The sequence below is a fragment of the Oculina patagonica genome, chromosome 9 (assembly GCF_052425735.1).
Source record: "Oculina patagonica isolate OP01 chromosome 9, crgOcupat, whole genome shotgun sequence".
Lineage (NCBI taxonomy): Eukaryota > Metazoa > Cnidaria > Anthozoa > Scleractinia > Oculinidae > Oculina > Oculina patagonica.
The window spans coordinates 28,802,171-28,825,210 of NC_135766.1; the positions used below are offsets into that span (position 1 = coordinate 28,802,171).

General features: G+C 37.3%; 1 protein-coding gene and 1 non-coding gene across 2 annotated transcripts; both read left to right on the plus strand.

Moving 5' to 3' along the window:
- The first annotated feature begins 4,026 nt into the window (after positions 1-4,026).
- On the plus strand, positions 4,027-22,535 carry LOC144664644 (uncharacterized). Its single transcript, XM_078525810.1, has 17 exons — positions 4,027-4,176; positions 9,471-9,613; positions 10,084-10,335; positions 10,416-10,580; positions 11,518-11,631; positions 12,427-12,552; positions 12,716-12,812; positions 13,093-13,311; positions 14,063-14,439; positions 14,576-14,743; positions 15,322-15,432; positions 17,012-17,131; positions 18,135-18,225; positions 18,563-18,937; positions 19,240-19,368; positions 19,926-20,162; positions 21,302-22,535. Exons 1-17 carry the CDS (start codon positions 4,119-4,121, stop codon positions 21,640-21,642), a joined length of 3,123 nt encoding a protein of 1,040 aa, XP_078381936.1. The 5' UTR covers positions 4,027-4,118; the 3' UTR covers positions 21,643-22,535.
- Trnat-ugu (transfer RNA threonine (anticodon UGU)) lies at positions 5,292-5,364 on the plus strand. The gene has a single exon. It is a non-coding gene; the product is annotated as a tRNA-Thr (tRNA).
- Positions 22,536-23,040: the final 505 nt, after the last annotated feature.

The window sequence follows — 23,040 nt, forward strand, 5'->3', positions numbered from 1 at the left end:
CTCTCTAGAATTGATTCAAGGAAGAAACCTGGTTGTGTATTTTGTTCTGCATGACGAGGACTTAAGAAAAGGGCGGTAGTTTTAGGATTAGTACGGTCAGTGCTCGTACGGATTTTTTCGATATCGATTGCTCGTATTACTTTTTTTTTCTAGTTGTCGCTGTTCTTATTCTAGTGGGTGCAGTCAGAATATCTTCCTACTATCAAGAATAACCTTGCAAGAGATTCTTTTTTTGTTTCGTTTATTGCTCGAACGTAAGGGATTTCACAAATTCTACTGCGAAAGAAAGGATAAAATCATTTCTTTAATGAAGAATTTCTCATCGAGTGCAATAGAATTCGCAACAGACGCTGTAAGCTATCAGCAAAAATGCGATGTAGCGCAAAAGCTTTAACTTAGTAAAGAAGTGCCATCTTACATTTAAACGCGTGCAAAAAATATGACGTTGTTTCAGGCTCATTTTAAATTTGAATACCGAACAGTCATTTCGATTGTTTCTGAACGATTTTTTGTTCCCGTTTAGTACGTACTATTTCTGTGTTGAACTGTGTGCGTTGTTTGTAAGGGGCTCGCCAGGATGCGATAATGTTCCGGCAAAAATAATTTTTTACACCAAACATCAACATTTTATTTCTTTGTTGGAACTTGCTTGTTTTGAAATGTACAATTGCGATTTCATCCTGCTTCAGAGCTGGATATTAAGTGATCTAATAGCAAAAATGCATTTATGCTTTTTTTTTTTCGAAAACACATTTTTGCCCTATATATCGCTCACTGAAGGCAAAGTCAGTACGTTATTCACAGTTTAAAAAGTTATCTTCGGGACCAATTTCGCACCTTTGAACCAAAGCTCCAAACATATAGCCGCTTTAAAATGAAAAAAAAAAAAAAAACATGCTTTTCCTACGGTGAACGTATAAGATAGTCTTTTATTTTAATGCGCCGGAAATAAATCACATATCCCCTCGTTGCCTAAAAATAACCCTCACATATCTTTATGAAAGTCTCAACAACAAGTTTAATTTTTTTTAAAAGGCTTTCCATTTTAAATAAGTTCTCTTCTTGTTTTCGTGTTTGTGTCAGTTAAGTGTTTGCGAGTCCATTAAGGATAAAACATCTCGATCAAATATTTGCTCGAACGTCTTTTAGCTTGGAGCGAACGTGACCAGACAAAATGCGCTTGTTTTTGTTTCCCGCAGAATCTATTGTTAGGTTTTGCCTCACTTAACCTTAATATACATATCAGCGAAAATGCGATGTAGAGCAAAAGCTTCAACTTAGTAAAGAAGTGCCATCTTACATTTAAACGCGTGCAAAAAATATGACGTTGTTTCAGGCTCATTTTAAATTTGAATACCGAACAGTCATTTCGATTGTTTCTGAACGATTTTTTGTTCCCGTTTAGTACGTACTCTTTCTGTGTTGAACTGTGTGCATTGTTTGTAAGGGGCTCGCCAGGATGCGATAATGTTCCGGCTAAAATAAATTTTTACACCAAACATCAACATTTAATTTCTTTGTTGGAACTTGCGTGTTTTGAAATGTACAATTGCGATTGCATCCTGCTTCAGAGCTGGATATTGAGTGATCTAATAGCAGAAATGATCCTTTTTTGTACATTTTTTTTCGAAAACATATTTTTGCCTTATCGCTCACTGAAGGCAAAGTCAGTACGTTATTCACAGTTTAAAAAGTTATCTTCGGGACCAATTTGGCACCTTTGAACCAAAGCTCCAAACATATAGCCGCTTTGAAATGAAAATAACATGCATTTTCTATTTTTATGTTTAACGTATATATCAGACAGCTTTCCATTAATAGACTCTAAGCCAAGACATAGTTCCCATCTAAATTCACTACTGTTAGTTATTCCTATAAAATTCACAACCACAAGTTTACTTTTTTTCAAAAGGCTTTCTATTTTAAAAAAGTTCTCTTCTTGTTTGCGTATTTAGGTGTTTGCTTTCCATTTAACATAAAACATCCCGATCAAATATTTGCTCAGAGTGGAGCAAACGTGATCAGACAAAATAAGCTTGTTTTCAAGTTTGCCTCCCGCAGAAACTTTTGTTAGATCTTGCCTTGCTTAACTAGTTAACATTAACAAGCTTTTCCTTCCGGAGACTTTTTGAAAAGAAGAGTATTAAGTTTGTAATTAAACAGTGATTCTCAGCATCATAAAGAGCAGTGCTAAGATCTCGTCTATCCCAGTTAAAAACAGTTCTTAATTTTCCCTTCATAAATTATTCACAACAGTTTTCCTACGGTGAACGTATAAGATAGTCTTTTATTTTAATTCGCAGGAAATAAATCACATATCCCCTCGTTGCCTAAAAATAACGCTCACATATCTTTATGAAAGTCTCAACAACAAGTTTAAAATTTTTTAAAAGGCTTTCCATTTTAAATAAGTTCTCTTCTTGTTTTCGTGTTTGTGTCAGTTAAGTGTTTGCGAGTCCATTAAAGATAAAACATCCCGATCAAATATTTGCTCGAACGTCTTTTAGCTTGGAGCGAACGTGACCCGACAAAATGCGCTTGTTTTGTTTCCTGCAGAATCTATTGTTAGGTTTTGCCTCACTTAACCTTAATATACATATCAGCGAAAATGCGATGTAGCCGCTTTGAAATGAAAATAAAATGCTTTTTCCTACGGTGAACGTATAAGATAGTCTTTTATTTTAATTCGCCGGAAATAAATCACATATCCCCTCGTTGCCTAAAAAAAAACCCTCACATATCTTTATAAAAGTCTCAAAACAAGTTTAAGATTTTTTAAAAGGCTTTCCATTTTAAATAAGCTTTCTTCTTGTTTTCGTGTGTGTGTGTGTGTGTGTGTGTGTTTAAGTGTTTGCGAGTCCATTAAAGATAAAACATCCCGATCAAATATTTGCTCGAACGTCTTTTAGCTTGGAGCGAACGTGACCAGACAAAATGCGCTTGTTTTTGTTTCCAATCTATTGTTAGGTTTTGCCTCACTTAACCTTAATATACAAAGGAACTTTCTTCTGATTAGAATAGTTCTAAGTTTGAAAATAAAAAGCGATTTTCAACATGAAAAAGAGCAGTCCTAATTTATTGTATATCCCCGCTATAAACAGTAACTGTTCTTAATTTTGCCTTCATAATTTATTTACAACACTAAGATAGGCTGATCGGTTGTGGATTTGCAGAAATAAAAAATGACTGTAATGAGATCAGAATGATGGTGAAAATTGTTAACCATAGGACGTCAATATAAAGGGCCAATGAACCATTTCACTTTGTAAATTGTGCAAGTCTGCACGACTCGCTTAAATTAATTTAACGATTTCGTATCTTAAAGCGCGTTGTCACACCGTTGAACGTCATTAGGGGTTACGTTTTCTTCGCTTATCTTTGCCTATCTATCAACGATGGCTGTTTAAAAATATTGTCATTAGCCCGTTATTTTCACAGTTGTTTCAACAAGTATCATAAACGTTTTGAAAAGCTTTTAGTTATTAAGATAATCGTGAAAGACTGTCAATTTGAAACATAACTGTTTAAACATTCACATTCGACCGTTGTTTTCACAGCGGTTGTTTCGTGGTATCATAAACTTTTAAAAAGCTTTTAGGATAATGTGGATAGACTAACAATCAAATATACTTGTCACACGGTCGTTGTTTGTGTGTTCACGGCATGCACGGTCGCGAGAGATTGTTAAAGTTTTAATTTTGATTGAAGCTATATCCTCAGCATCTATTTAAAAAAAACTGCTCACAAGAATGGGAATAAATATAGATAGGCACGATTTTAGACACCTTGCTGTTGTTGAACATATATTTGATATAAAATATATCGAAAACGTTAACTCAGACTAAAGTAAACTCAATATTTACTCAAACAACTAACTCATCTCAACTCATAACTCGGTAAATATCCAATCCTAAACTTGGTAAACAAAACTTGAGACCCTTGAGGCGATAAATTACAGTCGTCATTTCTGAGTGACTTTGCATTTCGAGACGACGCATTACCTTCATATAGTTACTAGAATTATCCCAGTGACGATTCAATCTTCGAGGCTCTTGTATTCATTTCACTTTTGTTGCGAAGACGATCGTTAACGCTTCGCCCGAGAAAAAAAACTAGAGATGTCCCGAGGTTGCGTTCTGTTGATAGCCGTAATGGCGACCCTTTGCGGTCTAGCGAGTGAGTATATACTTTTAAATTTAAATTTGCGAGCTGTCGTATTGTTTCGCGTGTTTATATCAAAGGTGGAATGAAGTTTCTTTGAAAGGGGAATCCTTGATAATTTTTCCAAGCTTTCTACAATTGTTTTAATTGAGAAACGTTGTGTATTTTGTTCTGTATAATTATAACGAGGACTTATGAAAAGGGCGAAATTTTTAGGATAAGCACGTTTTCTCGTACGGATTTCTTCGATATCGATTGCTCAAATTATTTTTTTTCTCTAGTTATCGCGGTTCTTATTTTAGTGGGAGTAGTCAGAATATCTTTCTACTATCAAGAATAAACTTGCAAGAGGATCTTCCTTTGTTCCATTTGCTGCTCGAACGTAAGGGATTTCACAGATCCTACTCTAAAGATGGGATAAATCTTTTATTTAAAGAAGAAACTCTCATCGAGTGTATCAGAAACTGAAGCTGTTAGCTACATATGGGCTGAAATGCTTTATTAAGCGCCAAAGCGTTAACTTTGTAAAGAAGTGTTACATTAAAATAACAACGCTTGCGAGAAAATTACACTCTATCAAGTTCGTTTCAAATTTGAACACTGCGCATCATTGAATTTGTTTCTGAAAAATTGTTTTGTTCCCATTAAGTACTTTCTTTCTGTGTAAAACTGTGTGCATTGTTTGCAAGTGGCTCGCCAGATCGTCACATTATACAAGGATACTGTTTCGGCTACAAATAATTGTTACCGAATATCAACATTTCTTTCTTGGATCTGGCATGTTTAGAATTTAAAAATATGAATTTACAATTGCTGTCTGCATCATGCTTCAGAAATAGATGTTTTTTAAGAGCAAAAATGGATCATTTTTGTGTATTTTTCTTTTTAAAACACGCACGATTTGAGTATGTGGCTAACTGAAGGCAAAGTCAGTACGTTATCATACTGTGACAGGTTTAAAAGTTATCTTCGGAAGAACCAAAGCTCAAAACATATCTCACTTTCAAATGAAACATGACATGGTTTTTCTGTGGTGAACGTATGAGGTAGTCTTCCTTTTTACTTTGTCGGAAATAAATCACATATAAATCACAAATAAATCACATATAAATCACAAAATTATTTAAGGAGGTAGCGTGGCCGAGTGGTTAGAGCGCCGGACTTGTAATCCGGAGGTCGCGGGTTCAAGTCCCGTTCTGACCACTAGCTGGATTTGTTCTCGGTAGTCCCGAGTTCAACTCCTCGGCCACGCTTGTAAATAGCCAACTGGTCTGCCTCCTGCCAGTTGGGATTTTTAACCATGTTATGTTCATTTAAAATATTTGTTTCACATTGGCCCTGAAAAGCCCCATTGGGGGAGTGGTCAATTAAGTATTATTATTATTATTATTATTATTATTATTATTATTATTATTATTATTATTATTATATCCCTTCGTCGCCTTAAAATAACCCTAACTTATTTCTAAGGAACGTCTCAAAAACAAGTTTACAATGTTTCAAAAGGCTTCCCATTTAAATAATTTTTCTTCTTGTTTGCGTATTTGCGAGTTTAAGTGTTAGCAAGTCCATTTAATATAAAACATCCCGATCAAATATTTGCTTGGAAGGCTTTTATCTTGGAGTAAACGTGACCCCCGGAGGGGCCTCCCTATAATGGCCTAAATGTGGAGGCTCCGCCCGAAAAGGGTACCTTTTTCATGCTTCAGGTATATAAAAGGGCAGCGATTTCACAAGTGTAGGTATATGAAAGCGTAGGGATATTGGTCATTTAGGTTTTTAAAAGGGCCTTCAATTAAATTATTTCGAACAGACGCACCTTAAGGCTGTATCATTTAAATATATGAAACGCTGCATAATAATGATATCCAGAAATCCTTTTTCAGGCCTATGCCATGTCTTTTAAGTATGTTAAAAGGGTATCTTTTTCAGTAAAAGGTATACGAAAGGGGTGTCATTTCTGTCAAAATGGTATATAAAAGGGTAAGGGGTTGGACCTCGGGGCGGAGCCTCCCCGTACAAAACGTTTTTGAGTAGCCCCCCCCCCCCCGGGACGTGACCAGACAAAATGAGCTTGTTTTTGTTTCCCGCATAATCTATTGTTAGGTTTTGCCTCACTAAACTTTGATAAGCTAGCATACTTTCTTCTAATAGCTAGCATACTTTCTTCTAATAAAAAGAGAACTCTGTTTGCAAATAAACAGCGATACTAAAAGAAGCAGTCCTAAGTTCTGAATGGATGAATGATATAGGTTCTTATATAGCGCAAGTTCTCGTCTATCCCCGCTAAAAACAGTTCTTAATTTTCCCTTTCTAAATTATTCGTAACAGATAGGCTGTTCTGATCTGATCAGTGGAGTTGCAAAAAAATCACCAGTAATGAGAATGATGCTGGAAATTGTAAAACCAAAGGACGTAAATGAACTTTTTCGCTTTGTAAATTGTGCAAGTCCGCACGACGCACATTTTTTTTTTTAACTTGGTATCATAAATGGGGTTTTCACACCAATGGGCGAGGAGTTACTTTTCTTCGCTGTATCGAGAGACTGACAATCAATGATAACTGTTTTAAGATTATAAGAAGATAAAAAGCGTTCTCTGGCAAAAATATTTTAAAAGTTATTAGCTTTCGACAGCCAGACTGCTGTCTTCGACGGATAAAAAGCACTTCATTTTTATCCGTCGAAGACAGCAGTCTGGCTGTCGAAAGCTAATAATTTTTAAAATATTTTTGCCAGAGAGCGCTTTTTATCTTCTTATAATGAATCCTGGTATCGGATCTTCAATATTTTTATGTTTTAACATTGTCACCCGACCGCTGTTCTCACAGTTATTTCATGGTAAAAGCTTTAAGTTATTGAAAATCGTGGAGGACTGCCAATCAAACATAACTGTTTAAACATTCACATTCGACCGTTGTTTTCACAGTTGTTTCGTGGTAAAATAAACTTTTCAAAAGCTTTTAGATCATGAGGATAATGGTGGGAGATTGAAAATCAAATTAAATATACTTGTCACACGGTCGTTGTTTGCCCTCATGGCATGTACGGTCGCGAGAGAATGTGACCGTTTTTAGATTGTAGCTATATCCCCGACATCAGCTTGAAAAAACTGCACATAAGAATGGGAATATATAAAAGATAGTCACGATTTTAGCCGCCTTGCTCTTATTGAAAACGTTAACTCAGACTTTAGTAAACTCAATATTTATTTAGACAATTAATCTCAAATCATAACTGGGTAAATATCCAACTCCAAACTTGGTAAACGAAACGTGAGACCCTTGAGGCGGTAAATTACAGTCGTCATCTCTGAGTGACTTTGTATTTCGAGACGACGCCTTTCCTTCACAGTTACTAGAATTAACCCAGTGACGCTTCACTATTCGACGCTTGCGTATTCACTTTCGTTGCAAAGAAGATCGTCCACGCTTCGATCGAGAAGAACTAGTGATGTCCCGAGGTTTCGTTCTGTTGATAGCCGCAATGACGTCTTTTTGCGGTCTAGCGAGTGAGTATATATACTTTTAAATTAAAACAAGGCTCCAAATATACCGCGCGCACTTTCAAATGAAAATAACATGTTTTCTCTTTGACGTACCATGTAGTCTTCGACTTTACTTCGTGGGGAAAACATTCTAAACCAACCCATCGTTTTAATTTGAATGCACTACTGTTTGTTATTTCTATAAAAGTCACAATCCCAAATTTGCATTTTTTCAAAACACTTCCCATTTTAAACAAAGTTTTTTCTTGTTTGCGTGTTTGCGTGTGTGAGTGTTTGCGTTCCATTTAACATAAACCAGGCTTGTCTATTCATTACACTTTTGTCGCGAAGAAGATCGTCCTCGCTTCGGCAGAGAAAAATTAGAAATGTCCCGAGCCTGCGTTCTGTTGCTTTCCGCAATGGCGTCCCTAGCTTTGCGGTCTAGCAAGTGAGTATTTACTTTTCAGTTTGAATAGCGAGCTCTCATGATTTCCCACCTTAGTAATTCAAAAGCGTAATGACTTTTCTTTGAAAAGGGCAAACTTAATTGTTTTTTTTAGCTCTCAACACTGTTTTAAGGGAAAAGCGTTGTGTATTTTTTTCTGTGCAACGAGGATTTTGGAAAGGGCGGAAGTTTTTGGATTAGCACGTTTGCTCGTAGGGATTTCTTCGATGTGATTTATTTAAAGACTCTATTGTATTATTTCCCTGTTTTTTTTTTTTTGCCGAATAGCCGTGATTTTTCGACCGTTACGGCAGAACTCACTGTCTGCCACAACGCGGCGTTTCACCCCTATGGGGCATTTGATATCAAGAATAGACTTCCAAGAGGATGTTTCTTTGTTTCTTTTTTTATATCTTGCCATTAAAAAGGATAAACTTCTTTCCTTAAAAGGAAAACTCTCATAATTTTAGATCTTTACAACATTAGCTTGCTACATATGGGCTGAACAAGTTGTGTGGTAGCGCAAAAGCTTAATCTTTGTAAATGTTACATTGGAACAACGTTGTTTCGATTTCTTTTATATTTGAAAATGAACGTCGGACAACATTTTGAAAATCTTCAGAAAACGGTCGGAAAGCTTTGGAAAATCGTCAAACAACTCGTCATTAGTAGGTTTTAATATTGAACACTCGAACAGAAATTTCATATCTACGCACGCCCATGTATTGTTCTCTATTGAATACACTACAGCAATCAGAGTTACTTTATTCGCTATTTGATACAAACCCCAATCAGTGATTGATGTGACATGCATACGTCACTCGCCACTTTGAAAGCCAAAGAGCCGCTGTAAAGCCTCTATGTCTAATTTAATTGATTTTCGGTTAACCATATAGCCACGAACTCTTCAGATATATTGAAGGGTTTCTGAACTACAACTCTCTAAAAATTACTGGCAAATATTAATGGATTTGAAATGACTTATATTAAGAATGTCCATCAAGAAACGATATTATAATGCTGGTGGAGATTGGATATACACTTAAAATCCGAACATTGACGTTGAAAATGTCTGGAAGTGCCGAACATTTAAATTGTCTAATTTATTCTCATGTAGTCGACGGTTACTCATTGGTCAGTTCTAACTGAATCATCGTTCAAGAAAACAAGAGTGTCAAGCGTGAACCGCTCGCAACTAGAAATAAATATCCAGCCTTTCACATTTGCTTGCAGCAAAAACTCCACCCTACCACCAGAGCACCAATAACCAAAGCCCTCCTCAACCAAGAAAATTCTTTATGCAAAACATCAATAACACATCTACTTGCACTTCGTACACAAATAATGTGATTTGTTGTTCATTTTTTGCTCCCAAAAGGTACTTCCCCGCTGCAAACTGGCATCTTTAACATGTCGCTGACCGCGCAGGACGGGGGCTGCAGCAGTGGCTGCTCTCAACATTGTCGCCTGCCACGTTGTGGAAACGTTGTATTTCCATTTCCATTCAGTGGATCAGGAACGGTACGTACATAATAGTGTTAATACACCCATCTGTAATTGCAGTTAATACCCGGGGGAGGGAGTAAATAGTGAAGTCGTGCTGCTGAGTTATATCTTGCATCATCTCCCTAAAAAAAAATGCATTTGTCCCTTTTAGTCGCGGTTGTTATGACAAAATATTCTTAGTCCGATTCTGAGTAAGATCCATTCCTTCTTGGTGTTCTGATTACAGTGTATGTATTTGGATTAATTTGGTACGATCGTGTATGGTTTGATTCTATGTTTTTCTTTGGTCGTCAAATATACATCACTGGATGTTTTTGTCCTAGTCAAGCGTTCAACAAACTGTTGCAATTGGCAAACATTAAGAACCCAATACCCAAGCTCCACCCCTGCCAATACAGAAACCAAATAAATACAAACGTGGTAAAAATTCAACTATGTCAAATGAGAAATAGCAGCAAGAGAATCTTACTTTCTTACTTTATTAGGTTCAGGTTCATGTAACATTGAGTCATGGTGAGCAGTTTTCACGTGTTCACTCGCCTGCTGCTTTGTGGGTCGAGTCAGTCAGTACACGTGGGTTCAAGGTGTGTGCACGTGAGTCAGGCATTGGAACAAATGGAACTGGAATAATCAACTGGCTGGCTTTCCAAGATCAACCACAATTGACACGCGGAAGCGTTAGTTTTAATGGCATTTGGACAACAGAAACTAAATGCGAGAAAGTTACATTCTCTCAGGTAAGATGATTTGTTACAGGTATTCATCACGAAAATGTCTCCTGAATGTGACGCATTTTATTTCTATGAACACATTGCAGAGCTTTGGTGAAAGACCTTCTGTGTTTGTCTCAGCTAAGTACACACGTGACACAAAGCCTGATGACGCTATGTACGTCTGGCTGGAAAATGTAAAACCCGGAAGCTTCGAAGTGTGCCTCCGAGAGTTCTTGGCGTTTGACGGCAAACATCAAGATACTATTGTGGTGGGTACACGACTTGTAAAATTTCCGATCACTCAAGTTAAAATGTATTAACCGTTTCAAAGATATTGGTGAATGCTTTCAGCAACTGTTTCAAGTTATATACGGAATAATACTTTCGAATAATTAACAAGTATTGCATGAGCGCGTGTTGGATATGAGGTGGTAGATAGCCTTTGCTATGTCATATCCAACAAGCGCGAGTGGAATAATAGTTTTATTAAAAAACGCTCAAGTAATTATATTATTTCAGCTCCCCATTTCGTTGACCCGTACACCTACCATATTTGCAGTCCATAGTATATGAGCTCATAACCATGGCCTGTGAACTAATCATGTCTCAGAAATTGCAATATACCATAGCTGACAGCTATGTTTATCAGGCACTATACGAGTTCATAATCCTTTGAAACAGTTTCCAAATCTCGTCATTCCGTGCCAACACTTTTAAAATAAACAATATTATTTTACATTGTACTCATCATCTGACTTCTTATTGGCTAAGACCCAAAAACCAATTCTAGGAATCCGCCCCTGCGCGCGACCTTCAGTTATTTCACTAATCTGCTAGCAGATTATTGAATAATCTGTAGGGTTTGCACGCAATGCATGATTTCCGAGAACAAGGTCGAGTTCACTTGTGGTGAGTACATTAAGAGGAGAAGACAATAACGAATAAGCACAACTTTTGAAATCTTTCGTTGTATTTTTTTTTTTTAAATGTATGATAAAAAAATTATTAGATTCGCTTTTTGTGATATCCGAAATAATCAAGGTCTCGGTAAGAATTATAACACTTACATCGACCTTGATTATTTCGAATATCACAAAAACCTCATTCAATAGTTGTTTAAAATTGCTTGTCAATAGAAATAATGGACCCGGGTCTGCCTGAAGTATATCTTTTTTTATTACATATTGACCATCTCTTTCTTCCCAGGACTGGTTCGCATTCACCGGCAATGGGTCCGGGTTAAACTTTACAAGGACAGGGGAAGTGTACTTCCCCAACAGCGGCAGCCCCACGGCAGACAATAATTATGGCTTCTGTCAAGTAAGTGACTTAATTGATAAGCTTCAATCACATCATCCCAAAACTGAAATGGAGGCCTTTCTGTTCAAATTAAGTTAAAAAATATATTCACCCAAATCATGTTTTTTTTACTAGACAGTAGAATTTTGAAAACTGATTAGCACTAGGGGTGGACTTGATCGTTATGCCTTTCATGTGTGCTTATATTCCGGAAGGCTTACATAACGAGAGGTTTTTTTTTTATAAAACTTAACTTTTTATCATTTTTTTGGTTTTCAATTCAAACGAAATACTGTGACTGACTATTACTTAATGTAGCTCTCTAAACATATCGGATAAAAACAAAACAAGCCTTTCATTCTATAACAACGTGAACGTTGAAAACGTTTAACCTTTCTTAAGGAGATATTATTAAAATAAGCTAATTTGCTTATATTTGAGAGAGCCTATCACAGGCAGACAATCGTCTGCGTTTAAGGCCGCGTGTCGTAACCCTTCACGATACGATATTTGATCTCATAGGTTCACTGTAAGTTGTAACGATTGTCCTTGGCTTGAGTCAACTGGTCGCGAGAAATGCCTCTTACAGTACTGAATTTTGCATCTTTTGATCCAAAACTTTGATCTACTGTAAGCCAGATAAATAAAGTTCACTTACCTTGGTGACGGCTAGTGAGGATTCAACGGCCTCAAACCCCATAAAATCACAAAAGTTTACACAAACAATAATAGGTAATTGAAATTTATTTACCCAAACACAGAGGATTGTCTGCCTGTGGGCCTATTTAAAAAAATATATATTTTTTTATTTTTCAGGAAGTTCATTATAACACAACTTTTTATGTATCCCCGGCTGTGCTAATCTCTGTCGGTCATCAATATGACCGAAAAGTCAAAAGCCATGTTCTTCCAGAGAACAACATAATAACAGCCTGGGTTGAGGTAAGGTTTCCGAATTTTTAAGTTCAACAGCTACATGACTCTTAATAGAAACGAGTTTATTAAATTTATTTTGCACCTTGGATCTGCCACAGTTTAAGCAGAAAGTTTCAGAATTTTTTTTTACTTCAATTAAAAAAAAAAAAGGTTTTCATTTTCTTTACAGGAAGTTCGTCTGAAATCCATGCGAATATGTGTTAAAGATTTAACTGGAACAGGAAGTCTGCACGACCCCCTGACTGTCAGTTATGTTGTGATTGGAGGTTGGTAATAAACCTAATTGGAAATTTGGTATGTTGTCTTTCAATTAAACTGTTTCCAGAGTCGAAAGAAAAAAACTATCAGAGAGCGATTGTGCTATCTATGAAGCGAAGGCGAAGTGATTTTTTTTGGCTTAGTAGCCAAACCTTGAGATGCTAAATTCACCGTCTAGCGCGGTGAATATATGCGTCATAGTCCGAGCATAGTTCGACCAATCAGAATTGAATTCACCTCTGAAAATTATACTAACAAACGATAATTGCCCTAATTTTCCATTTACAGACTTAAATCCATGCCTTGGTGTAAAATGTCCATCATTTGGGGTCTGCAAGACTTTCAGTGCACGTGTAGCTCGCTGTGTGTGTAACGAAGACTGCCCTTCCTATCAGGATCCAGTGTGTACTGCGAATGGTACAACATACGACAACAAATGTCTTTACAAGCTCAGCTTCTGCAGGGGACTTGACAATAATACCATTTATCACCCAGGAAGCTGTGAGGGTAAGTGAGCAGTTATCACAATATAGCTTATGGCATCTTAATTCTTAAAATTTTATGTGAATGTGAATTGCATACAATGTCCTGTCAGTAAGCTTGTCCTTGTTGTGCTTGGCAACCTTTTTGGCGTTTGGAGCAACTTTTTGCGCGTCTACCAACCTTGAGCAATGTTTAAGCAAAATGTAAGTTTATCGACCATGAAAAAATTCAACGATTGGTATAAAAAAATAAATTTATGCGAATTTGTTGAATGTTTGTCAACAAGTTGACAAAAAAACCTGTGACTTGTCAACGTGTTTGTTTTCGTTTCGTTTGCCCATATTTGCGAGCAACTCTTTAAGGCCAAATTTTTAAAGCTTTTTTCTTCCCCGATGTTAGCAATTATTGTGAAGAAAGAAAAATAAAGCTTTTAACATGTTTAATTAACGTTTACTATAAAAATATCAATGAATTTAGGTAGCCTCCTTTTGGATTTTGGGCAACTATTAGCAACATTTAAGTGTTCCAGAGAGCAAAGTTTCAACTTTTTACGAACACAATCGAGACAAGCCTATTTGTCAGTGATCAAATTCTTAACGTCCTTGTTAATATGTGGTAAATCTGAATCATCATGATTCTAATAAATATGACCGTGTTGTAGCCGCAGGGCTGCTACATAGTGCTATCCATATGTGTAGCGGATTGGCTGTGATATTGCTAAAATATTTGATGTCGAAGATATGTAGTTTTTTACAACTTTTCCGTTCAATAACAGGCTTTCCAATCGCGTTTGGCCGTGTAAAGCTTCTCCGAGTTCCTAAATGGTCTGACTCAAGCTGCAAGACAGTAGTATTCCCGCCATACCGGTTCTATCCGGATAAACAAGTTCATGTAGAAATAACACTGAATCACATGAACTTGAATGACTCGGTAACAGTTCACCACGCTATCACTTCGTGGACGGAAAGTGTGAATACGCGTAATTTTACAGTCTGCGCCATGCAATCTGGGAGGAATGAAAACAACTTTAACCCATTTGCGACTGTGGACTGGATGGGGTATCAAGGAGCAACGCAAGAAGTAATGACGGGAATAATCAGCATTAAAAAATGGTGGTCTGGAACAAACTGCGAAGATGTGTCGTTTCCAAAGGTAAGGTTGAATCACGTAGTCGATCTTAAATCTACTCTCATCTTAGAATCGCAACACACTTTTACAGCTAACTGCATGCAGTGTGGTAACCTTAAAAGCAGTTGTGTCATGATTAATTTCTCTTTTTTGATTGCAGGACAAGTTTAAGGAGGCTCCTGTAGTTCTGGTGACGTCAGAACACCTTAGGACTGGTAAAGAGTATGATGCCGCGCTGGTCTGGACAGAGGATGTAACCAAGGACTCATTTAAAGTCTGTCTCCGTGAATTGCAAAACTTCGATGGAAAGCATGAAGATATTAATGTGGTATTTGATCAAATATTTCATTTATTTTTCAAAACGTTTTGGATCGAACAAAATGAACACATAGCCTTTGCTTAAAAATTAATGAAACTCCTTTCCTTTGGGTGCTAGCCTTATTATATTGCAGCTGTCTTGAGTAGTCATTTTGGTAGTCTGGTTACCCTGTGGTGACATAAATTATATTCGGTCAGGAGGGGATTAACGTTGTGAAGCTCTTTCCTCTTTGCATTTATCGTTGATAAATAAGTTTTTCTACGAATACTGAAGGTTAATTACGAGGTAATCAAATCATAAAGCCCTTTTGAACGTAGTGTCGTTAGACCAAAATAATTACTCTAGCAAATCAAAAAGGGCACGGATAATCTCGGGAACCAATGAAAACTTGTGGAAAATACATGTACCCAACACGATGCGTGGGATGTAAGTAAGTTGTGATTGGTTTTGGTTTATCTCTGATTGGTTGAAAAAGTGGCGCGATTTTTAAACCAATCCGAAAGCATGGCAATACTTAACCAAAGCAAAAAAGAATACAATCAAGTGATAACTGCTCTATCATTGCCATTTCCACAATTTATTTGCAGAACTGGATGGCCTTTGCTAAACTACACAAGCCACTCTTCACTGAACATGGCTCTGTCAAGTTTCCAAACACAAACCCACCAACAGATGAAAACAACAACGCTTACTGTGAGGTAAAGTTACAAATGTACTCTGGGTAAAAAAACACTTCAAAATACAATACAATTTATATTTGAATTCTTCCTGTCAAAATCGATTAAATTGTACAATTTGAAATTAACGAGGAAAACGGTTCAGATGACTGAACTAAAATAGCCTGTTCCAGGCTCTCGGTAGTTATGGGAGAGCGAATAACGCGCGCGGGTGAGCGAGGAAAAAATGAGGCGGGACGAAGGCGAAGGAAGGAGAGCTTGTAAGAATTTCTTTAACGACCCTCTTCCGCCCACTTTTCAGATAATGAGGTGTTGAGAAGTAAAAATGACATTCTGTCAATTAGCTAGACATGTTCTCCTGTTTCTCTCGCGAGGCCAAAGGTCTGCGCCGCATGGTTTCCTGTTGTAGAGTACTGAGTAATGAATTATATTTGCTACAGGTTTCGCTTGTGCGGTTTGTTTTGGCTCATTTCTATTTGCAAAATATGCTTTAAGCTCTCAAGATGTTTGTTTTGGAAGGACAGGGTCAGTAATTTATCCGTGAAAATGATGATTACTTGCATTTAATAATTGTGATTCCGGGCCTGTTTGTTTGTATCATATCACGGAAGACAATTAAGTAAATCTTTGTGCGGCTTCTCCAGAGACTGTTAAGGCTTTACTTCGAGAAAAATTAAAGTTGGTTTAAGAGAGACACTCTGTGTTGTAAAGGTTATGCTTCTTGCATTAATTTGATCGAGCGCTTTGTCTCTTGAGATCGACGATGTCAAGGTTTCACCTCCCGTGTTCGTTGCTTTACATTCTGGCACCGCATGATTCAAATATAGATTTTCACAGGCACAAGCCTGTTGCCTGTTTTACCCGTTATATTTGCTTCTATATGATTGAGTTCCGCCGACAATCCAAGCTGTTTCAGCTGCTCAACTTGGTCCAACATCACCGAAACCAAAGGAGAGGCAACTACAAAGGAACACACTGATTTGCGATTTCATCGCAGTCGTCGTGGAAAGAGCTGATAGATTAAACTTTTCCTGAATCCAGTTGGCAAAATAGAGAAAACTTCTTTTCCACAATAAAGCTTGGTTCACAATTCAGGCAGATTTTTTGTTCCTTTCTAAACGTTTGAATATGAAGAAAATCTCAAAGACAACCTTCTAAACTGGAACACAATTCGGCTTCCGCGAAATCACGCGCGTAAACCGCGCTCGCTTATCTTTCTGACTGACGCTTGTTCCGAGGTGTTGACATTACTGTCAAAATCAGCCAATCAGAGGGTATAGCAGCTCCTGCTATACCGGAAGAGGGTCGTTAAAGAAATTCTTACAGGCTCTCTTTCCTTCACTCGCCTTCGTTCCCCCTCGTTTTTTTTCGCTCGCCCGTGTTTTTCGCTTTCCCCTTCAACTACCGAGAGCCTGGAACAGGCTAGAACTAAAATTGCTTTAAACACTTCAATTATTGAGCTCCTCGCGGACTTTCTTCTGTTGAATAGGCGGCCGTGACTATCAGAGAGGTGGCTGGGAGGGGTGGGGGGGAGGGGGGTGGCTAAAAAGAGGGCTTGTGGTGTAATAGAGTATTCATCGTATTTTCCTTTATTTTAAAGTTCGTTCAGTTTACACGAAGTTATAACATAACACCATCAGTCCTGATATCAGCCAATCACAGCACAAAAGCCAGCGGAAACTTGGCACCAGTTCACAACGGTATTACCACGTGGATCGAGGTAAGTTACTTATAAAGCAACATTGAAAACTGATTATTAAAAGTGATCAACGTCGACTTAATAATTTAAAATCGAAAAACTAAGTAAAACAACGAAAAGAGCACAATTGTCTTCTTTGTTTCTGATTACAAAACAAATGGTTAACGTTAATGTTTCGATGCTGTATGGTTTTAGTTTGGTCCTGTATTATATATTAGCCGGTGCAAAGACGTCCACTATTTCCATTGTTGCAGGCATAGCAGGCTACATTATCTGCTCCTTGAAGTGAAATCGGATTTGCTATAAATCTGGTCCCGGCAAGGTTTTTATTTGAGTACCAATTTATCAATTATCTTGCAGTTATGGCAGGCGCAGTAGACTTATGGTTAGCGCCAGACTCCGGAACGGACGTTCCGGGTTCGAGCCCTGGCCTGGGTCACTATGTTGTGTTTTTGGGCAAGACACTTTACGTACTCTCATAGTGCCTCCCTCCACCCAGGTGTATAAATGGGTACCCCCGAAATAATGCTGCTATTGGGTACCCTGCGATGGACTATCATCCCATCCAGGGGGAAGAAGAAATATTCCTAGCTGCTTAATGCTATCGAAACCGGAATAAGCTCCGGCAGTATGTGCCATTTGGCTCGAGGCTTTCTATTTTTATCCATAAAAAAGTCAAGTGTACAAACAATTGAACTGAGAAATGCTGTTTTCATTTTTTGTTCCCTTCAAACAGTATCTGGATTTTGGACGCTAAGAGTGATAAGACAACTGACCTTTTTGGTCGTCTTTCACTTCCAACATTTCCAATGGCCAAATTGCATAAAACGTGAATTTAATTGTTCAACGTCGGACGAAAGGGGGAACGGGGAGGGCATTTCTATCCAGTGCAAACTAATTTATCTGTGTAGTAATAAAACGAAAATCTTAGGGGGCATCCACCTCCCCCTCACTTGTACCACGGTTAGGATATGAATTTGATTGTACGTCCAAACGTTTAGAAGGTATGGCGTTTAATTTGCAGAATATGAACGCCTCTGGATTTAGAGCCTGTGTTAAAGAGTTGTACGAGACCAGATATGACCCTGTGTCAGTGAATTATGCGGTCCTTACAGGTTAGTATATACTACATAACATATGGTGATTTCAAACGGATTGTCCCTGGGTATCTGTAGAAGTCAAGATGTATTATGATGGTATGTTGTAAGCGAGATATACAAACACAAAATGTCAAAACCGTTTGTTGTGCAGTTTGCCTGCAAACTGTTATGAGGAAATGAAACCGTTAAAAAGTTTAGCCTTTTATTTTTTAGGCTGCTTATAAATTTACTGATAGCCTGAGTGTACAAGTATAAACATTTGAAAATAAAACGAAAGAATTTAGGCAACTCTACTAGTACTCTCTTTAGAAACAAAAGTGCTAACATATGAATATATTTAATATTTGCGCAGATATTTGTGAACCTGGATGGAGTTATTTTAAAGGCTTCTGTTACTTCACGAGCGAAACCTGCACAAACTGGACCAATGCGCTATCAAAATGTCGGCAAGCGAACTCCGTTCTTGTTGATGTAAACAGCAATGAGGAAAATGTTTACATCCAACACAGACATAATGGCGAGAAATCATGGCTGGGATTGAACGACAGATCAACAGAAGGTGACTTCACTTGGGCGGATGTTGGACGGGCGAACTTTACAGCTTGGGCGAGGAACCAGCCTAATAATTACAGAGGAGAAGATTGTGTTCACGCCCTTGGTTTGAATATGAACTACGAGTGGAATGACGTGAAGTGTAGCGACTGTCATCAGTATACTTGTAAGAAAGGTGGGTAATAAACAAATAAATAAACAAAAAAACATAAGTAAAAGGTAAATAAATAAAGTACCAATGCGGCTAAAGAGTGAAGGAATGATCTAGGGAAAAATCAAGTGAGAAATTAAGAAAACAACGGAGTGACTGAGCGAACGCGTGAAAATGATCAAGCAAACAAGCGATCAGAAACTATAAGGTTCTTTCCGGAAATGGATATTCAGATTAATTATCAGGAAAAAAAGAATGTGTACACATACTCGAAGAATGTTGAACCGTGTTATATATTTTTTATTATTATTTTGTTTACTTAACAGACCTAAATGAGTGCGACAGAGAGATGTGTCATCAGTTTGCCACATGTGTGAATTCGCGTGGTTCATTCTTGTGTACCTGTAACCAAGGATACATTGGAAATGGATTTGAGTGTAGCCTAAATTATGCAGGTCAGTAAGATTACGTGTTTAACCAATAGGAACTTTTAACAACTTTCTGTTCTATTTACCAATTATATTTGCTGTGTATATACAGTGCCTGTAATAAGCACAGTAGTTCTAAATATATTTCCATGTAAATATTAAGGATATTTTATTATTATTATTTCTTATTTCATTTTGAAAACTATCGAAGCGATTAACGGAATTTAAGTTAAAAGTCACTATTTCAGTTACTTACTAATAACATTTTAAAAAAATTATACAGGAGGATTGTCAGACTCAGCCATTGTAGGAAATAACAACAAATACCTGACCTTGTTAAGCGTGTTTAACCAATAGGAACTTTTAACAACTTTCTGTTCTATTTACCAATTATATTTGCTTTGAATATACAGTGTCTGCAATAAGCACAGTAGTTCTAAATATATTGCCATGTAAATATTAAGGATATTTTATTATTATTATTTTTTATTTCATTTTGAAAACTATCGAAGCGATTAACGGAATTTGAATTAAAAGTCACTATTTCAGTTACTTACTAATAACATTTTAAAAAAATTATACAGGAGGATTGTCAGACTCAGCCATTGTAGGAAATAACAACAAATACCTGACCTTGTTAAGCGACTGGTTAAAACCAGTCGCCCAAAGCATATCGTCTCAATGGAAGCGGTGTTGGAGAGCGTCGGTGGATGGCTGGGCTTCAACAACTTTTCATGGACTGTGTGACAGTAAGGGACCAACTGTGACAATTGTACGCGTTGGCCAGTATATCTTTGGCGGGTACACCAGCCTCTCATGGAGTAAGTGGCATGATTATATTGCTTTAATGCATGCGTATAATCAAAAGTTAAATACATCTGGCCACACAAAAAGGTCCAATGCTTTAGCATGCTTCATGAAATGGCGTTTTGGGCACGATTGGAGTAGAATAACGTCGCCCTTTAGAGATATTAATTTTTTTATTAGACACGATAAACTTTTGTTTTCATTTTTTTTTTAATTGTTCTCAAAGTTATATTTTCGTCAGTAACTATTCGACTCCAACCATGGAGGAGGGGTAGAGAGGGGAAAAATCAGAGGTGTGGGTAAAGGGGGACTCTAAATGGCACTAAACATAACTTAGGGGATGCGAACTTTATATCCGACAAGTGTCATCAAATCATTTATTAATAAAATAGTACGGTAAAAATGAACCTGAATTGGGCCAAGCCTCAAAAGTCGATTGTCGCCTTAGGATCAAGAGGGCAGGGAGGGGGTTGTTGTGGATCCCACACATGACGTCATGTGACATATGACGTCACATCCAACACAAATTTAATCATCTTGTAGAGTAACCTAAGAGCTTTCTACTCAGTGCAAAATAATTTCGCTGCGCATAAATAGAACGAAAATCTTAGGGGGTTCATGTTTATTGATTTTAGAAGAATTTTCCTAGCTGCTAAAGAAACTGTTGTGCTGTGTCGGCGTGCAAAAGAAACACTTACTTGATTATCATCTGGAAGTTGATAAAGGTAAATAAACCGCCGTAGGGAATTTAGAAAAGCTAAACTATCAAGCGTGAGGCCTTCTTCGAAGCAAAGTTCCAAAGGGCCAACGCTCGAAACATCAGCTTTTCAAAATCTGCTACGGCGCTTTTTTTTACATTTATCAACTTCCAGCTGATAATCAGTTAAGCATTCCTGGGTAGCCGAGTTTATGAATCTGACACGTGTATCATTTTAGAGCTCTGAAAGAGGTATTGACTTTTTTTAAAAAACCTAATCGGATGGTTAACCTTAATTGAAAACTTGAGACAAATTTTAGGGGAACAAGATATCGTACTAGCAGTCTACAGTAACCTTCTGTAATGCGTTCGATGCGAAGCGGTCCAAAGTGTAACATGTCATTTATGATCATATAAATGTATGAATTTTTTTTTCTACTTTGTTTTTTTAATTAGGCTCCAGTTGCGCATATCGGTACAATTCAGCAGCCTTCCTGTTCTCTTTGGTTAACAAACCTGGTTGGCAACCACTAAAAATATACCAAACAGGAAAGTACAGTTCTACAAAGGCTTATTCCATCTACAGTTGCTCTTCCTATGGACCAACGTTTGGGGGAGGGAACGATTTTTACATTGCCAGCTACGCCTCATCGAACACTCAATCATACTCAAACCTTGGATACACCTACAGCCCGCCAGCTGGACACAGCTATGGATCCTCCTTCACCCGGTCATTCCTGGCGGGTAGTCACTACTTTCAACCAGATGAAGTGGAAGTCTTTTATGAGACAACCTGAATTTATCGCGTAAATCGGAGTCGTAGCTTTACACGCCCTGCACAATAAAAATCAACTTTGAAAATATATTAGTAGAATAATTATTGTAAACCTTTTAAAAGTAAAGTAGCGGGATATTAGAAAACTCCATTTTCTCAATATGTCAGTCCACATATTAGTATCATTTACACATGATATGCCAAAAACGAATTGAATTATTAAATACAATATATAATTGTAGTTGTTGGTTCTAAAGGATGATAGCAGCAAAGTGATTACCGGGAATTGAATTGAAATAATTGCTTTTATCGCGACGACAGCTATCTCGAACATCATGTTTACTTAGGTTATCAACAGAAACCGGCTCGGATAACTTTATGGTTTCAGCCTGACTTAGTATTCAAACTCAGAAAAATCAGGAATAGATCTATCCAGTAATAAAAAACGACAAGAAATGAGACCTTAAGCTTGGCGTGGGTGGCATATGGTTTAAAGGGGCGTAACTGGATTTTCTTTTTAACTTAGAATTCTTTCTTGAAAAGTGTATGCCCTGAGTACACAGAGCGGCAAGAAAAATACTAAAAAAACACATTTTCCACTAAAGTAACCTTTTTTTAAAAAATAAACATAACTTTCGACTGCCTGTTTGAAGGGGAGAGATCTCATTACGAAGCTTTAAATTGAATTTAATTTGATTCTAATTTATCATGCCAAGAATGTAATGTGTAGGTTTCAAGCTGATTTTGCTGGTTTAGATTTTTAAGAAAAAATAGGCTGGACAGATTATGATAGTTCTTGTGCAGTTGGGTTCTGATCAGCATTTGTCATTAAATTGTGCTATCCCACAAAATAATTACTTGCAGTTGTGAGTCACAACGTTGTAAAAGCGTAAAAAATAAAATAGAGCAGGGTGAAAATAACGTATTATTTTATCTTTTTTGCGTGTTCTTATCCCGTTCTTATCTCACCTATGTCCCTGATTTAGAGTTACTGCACGATTTAACAGGGTTGCCACAGGTCAGAAAATGGCCAGGGGAAAATGAAACTCTTGAAGATTAGGGGAAGTGAGGGAATTTCAACATTTCGAAATGAAGTCCGGAAAATTGAAATTTTAACAACTCTGATTTTATACCATTGAAAGCTGGACGCTTGGGACCACTGCTATATCTGTCAGTTTGTTTTTATTTAGTCAGGTCAGGGAAAATTAAATATTATTTTTTTCTGGGAAAAGTCAGGCAATTTTAAAAACTGATGTCTAAGGTAGCCATGTATAAATTAGAACGATGCAATGCAAGGGAACGTTCAAAATAAAAGCCAACTAAAGTGCACTTTCAAGTTGCGTCATCTGTGACAAAGCACCGGTCACGCAATGTCTCGCAAGATGACAGTTAGCAAACTGCAATTCTTGAGAACGCATAA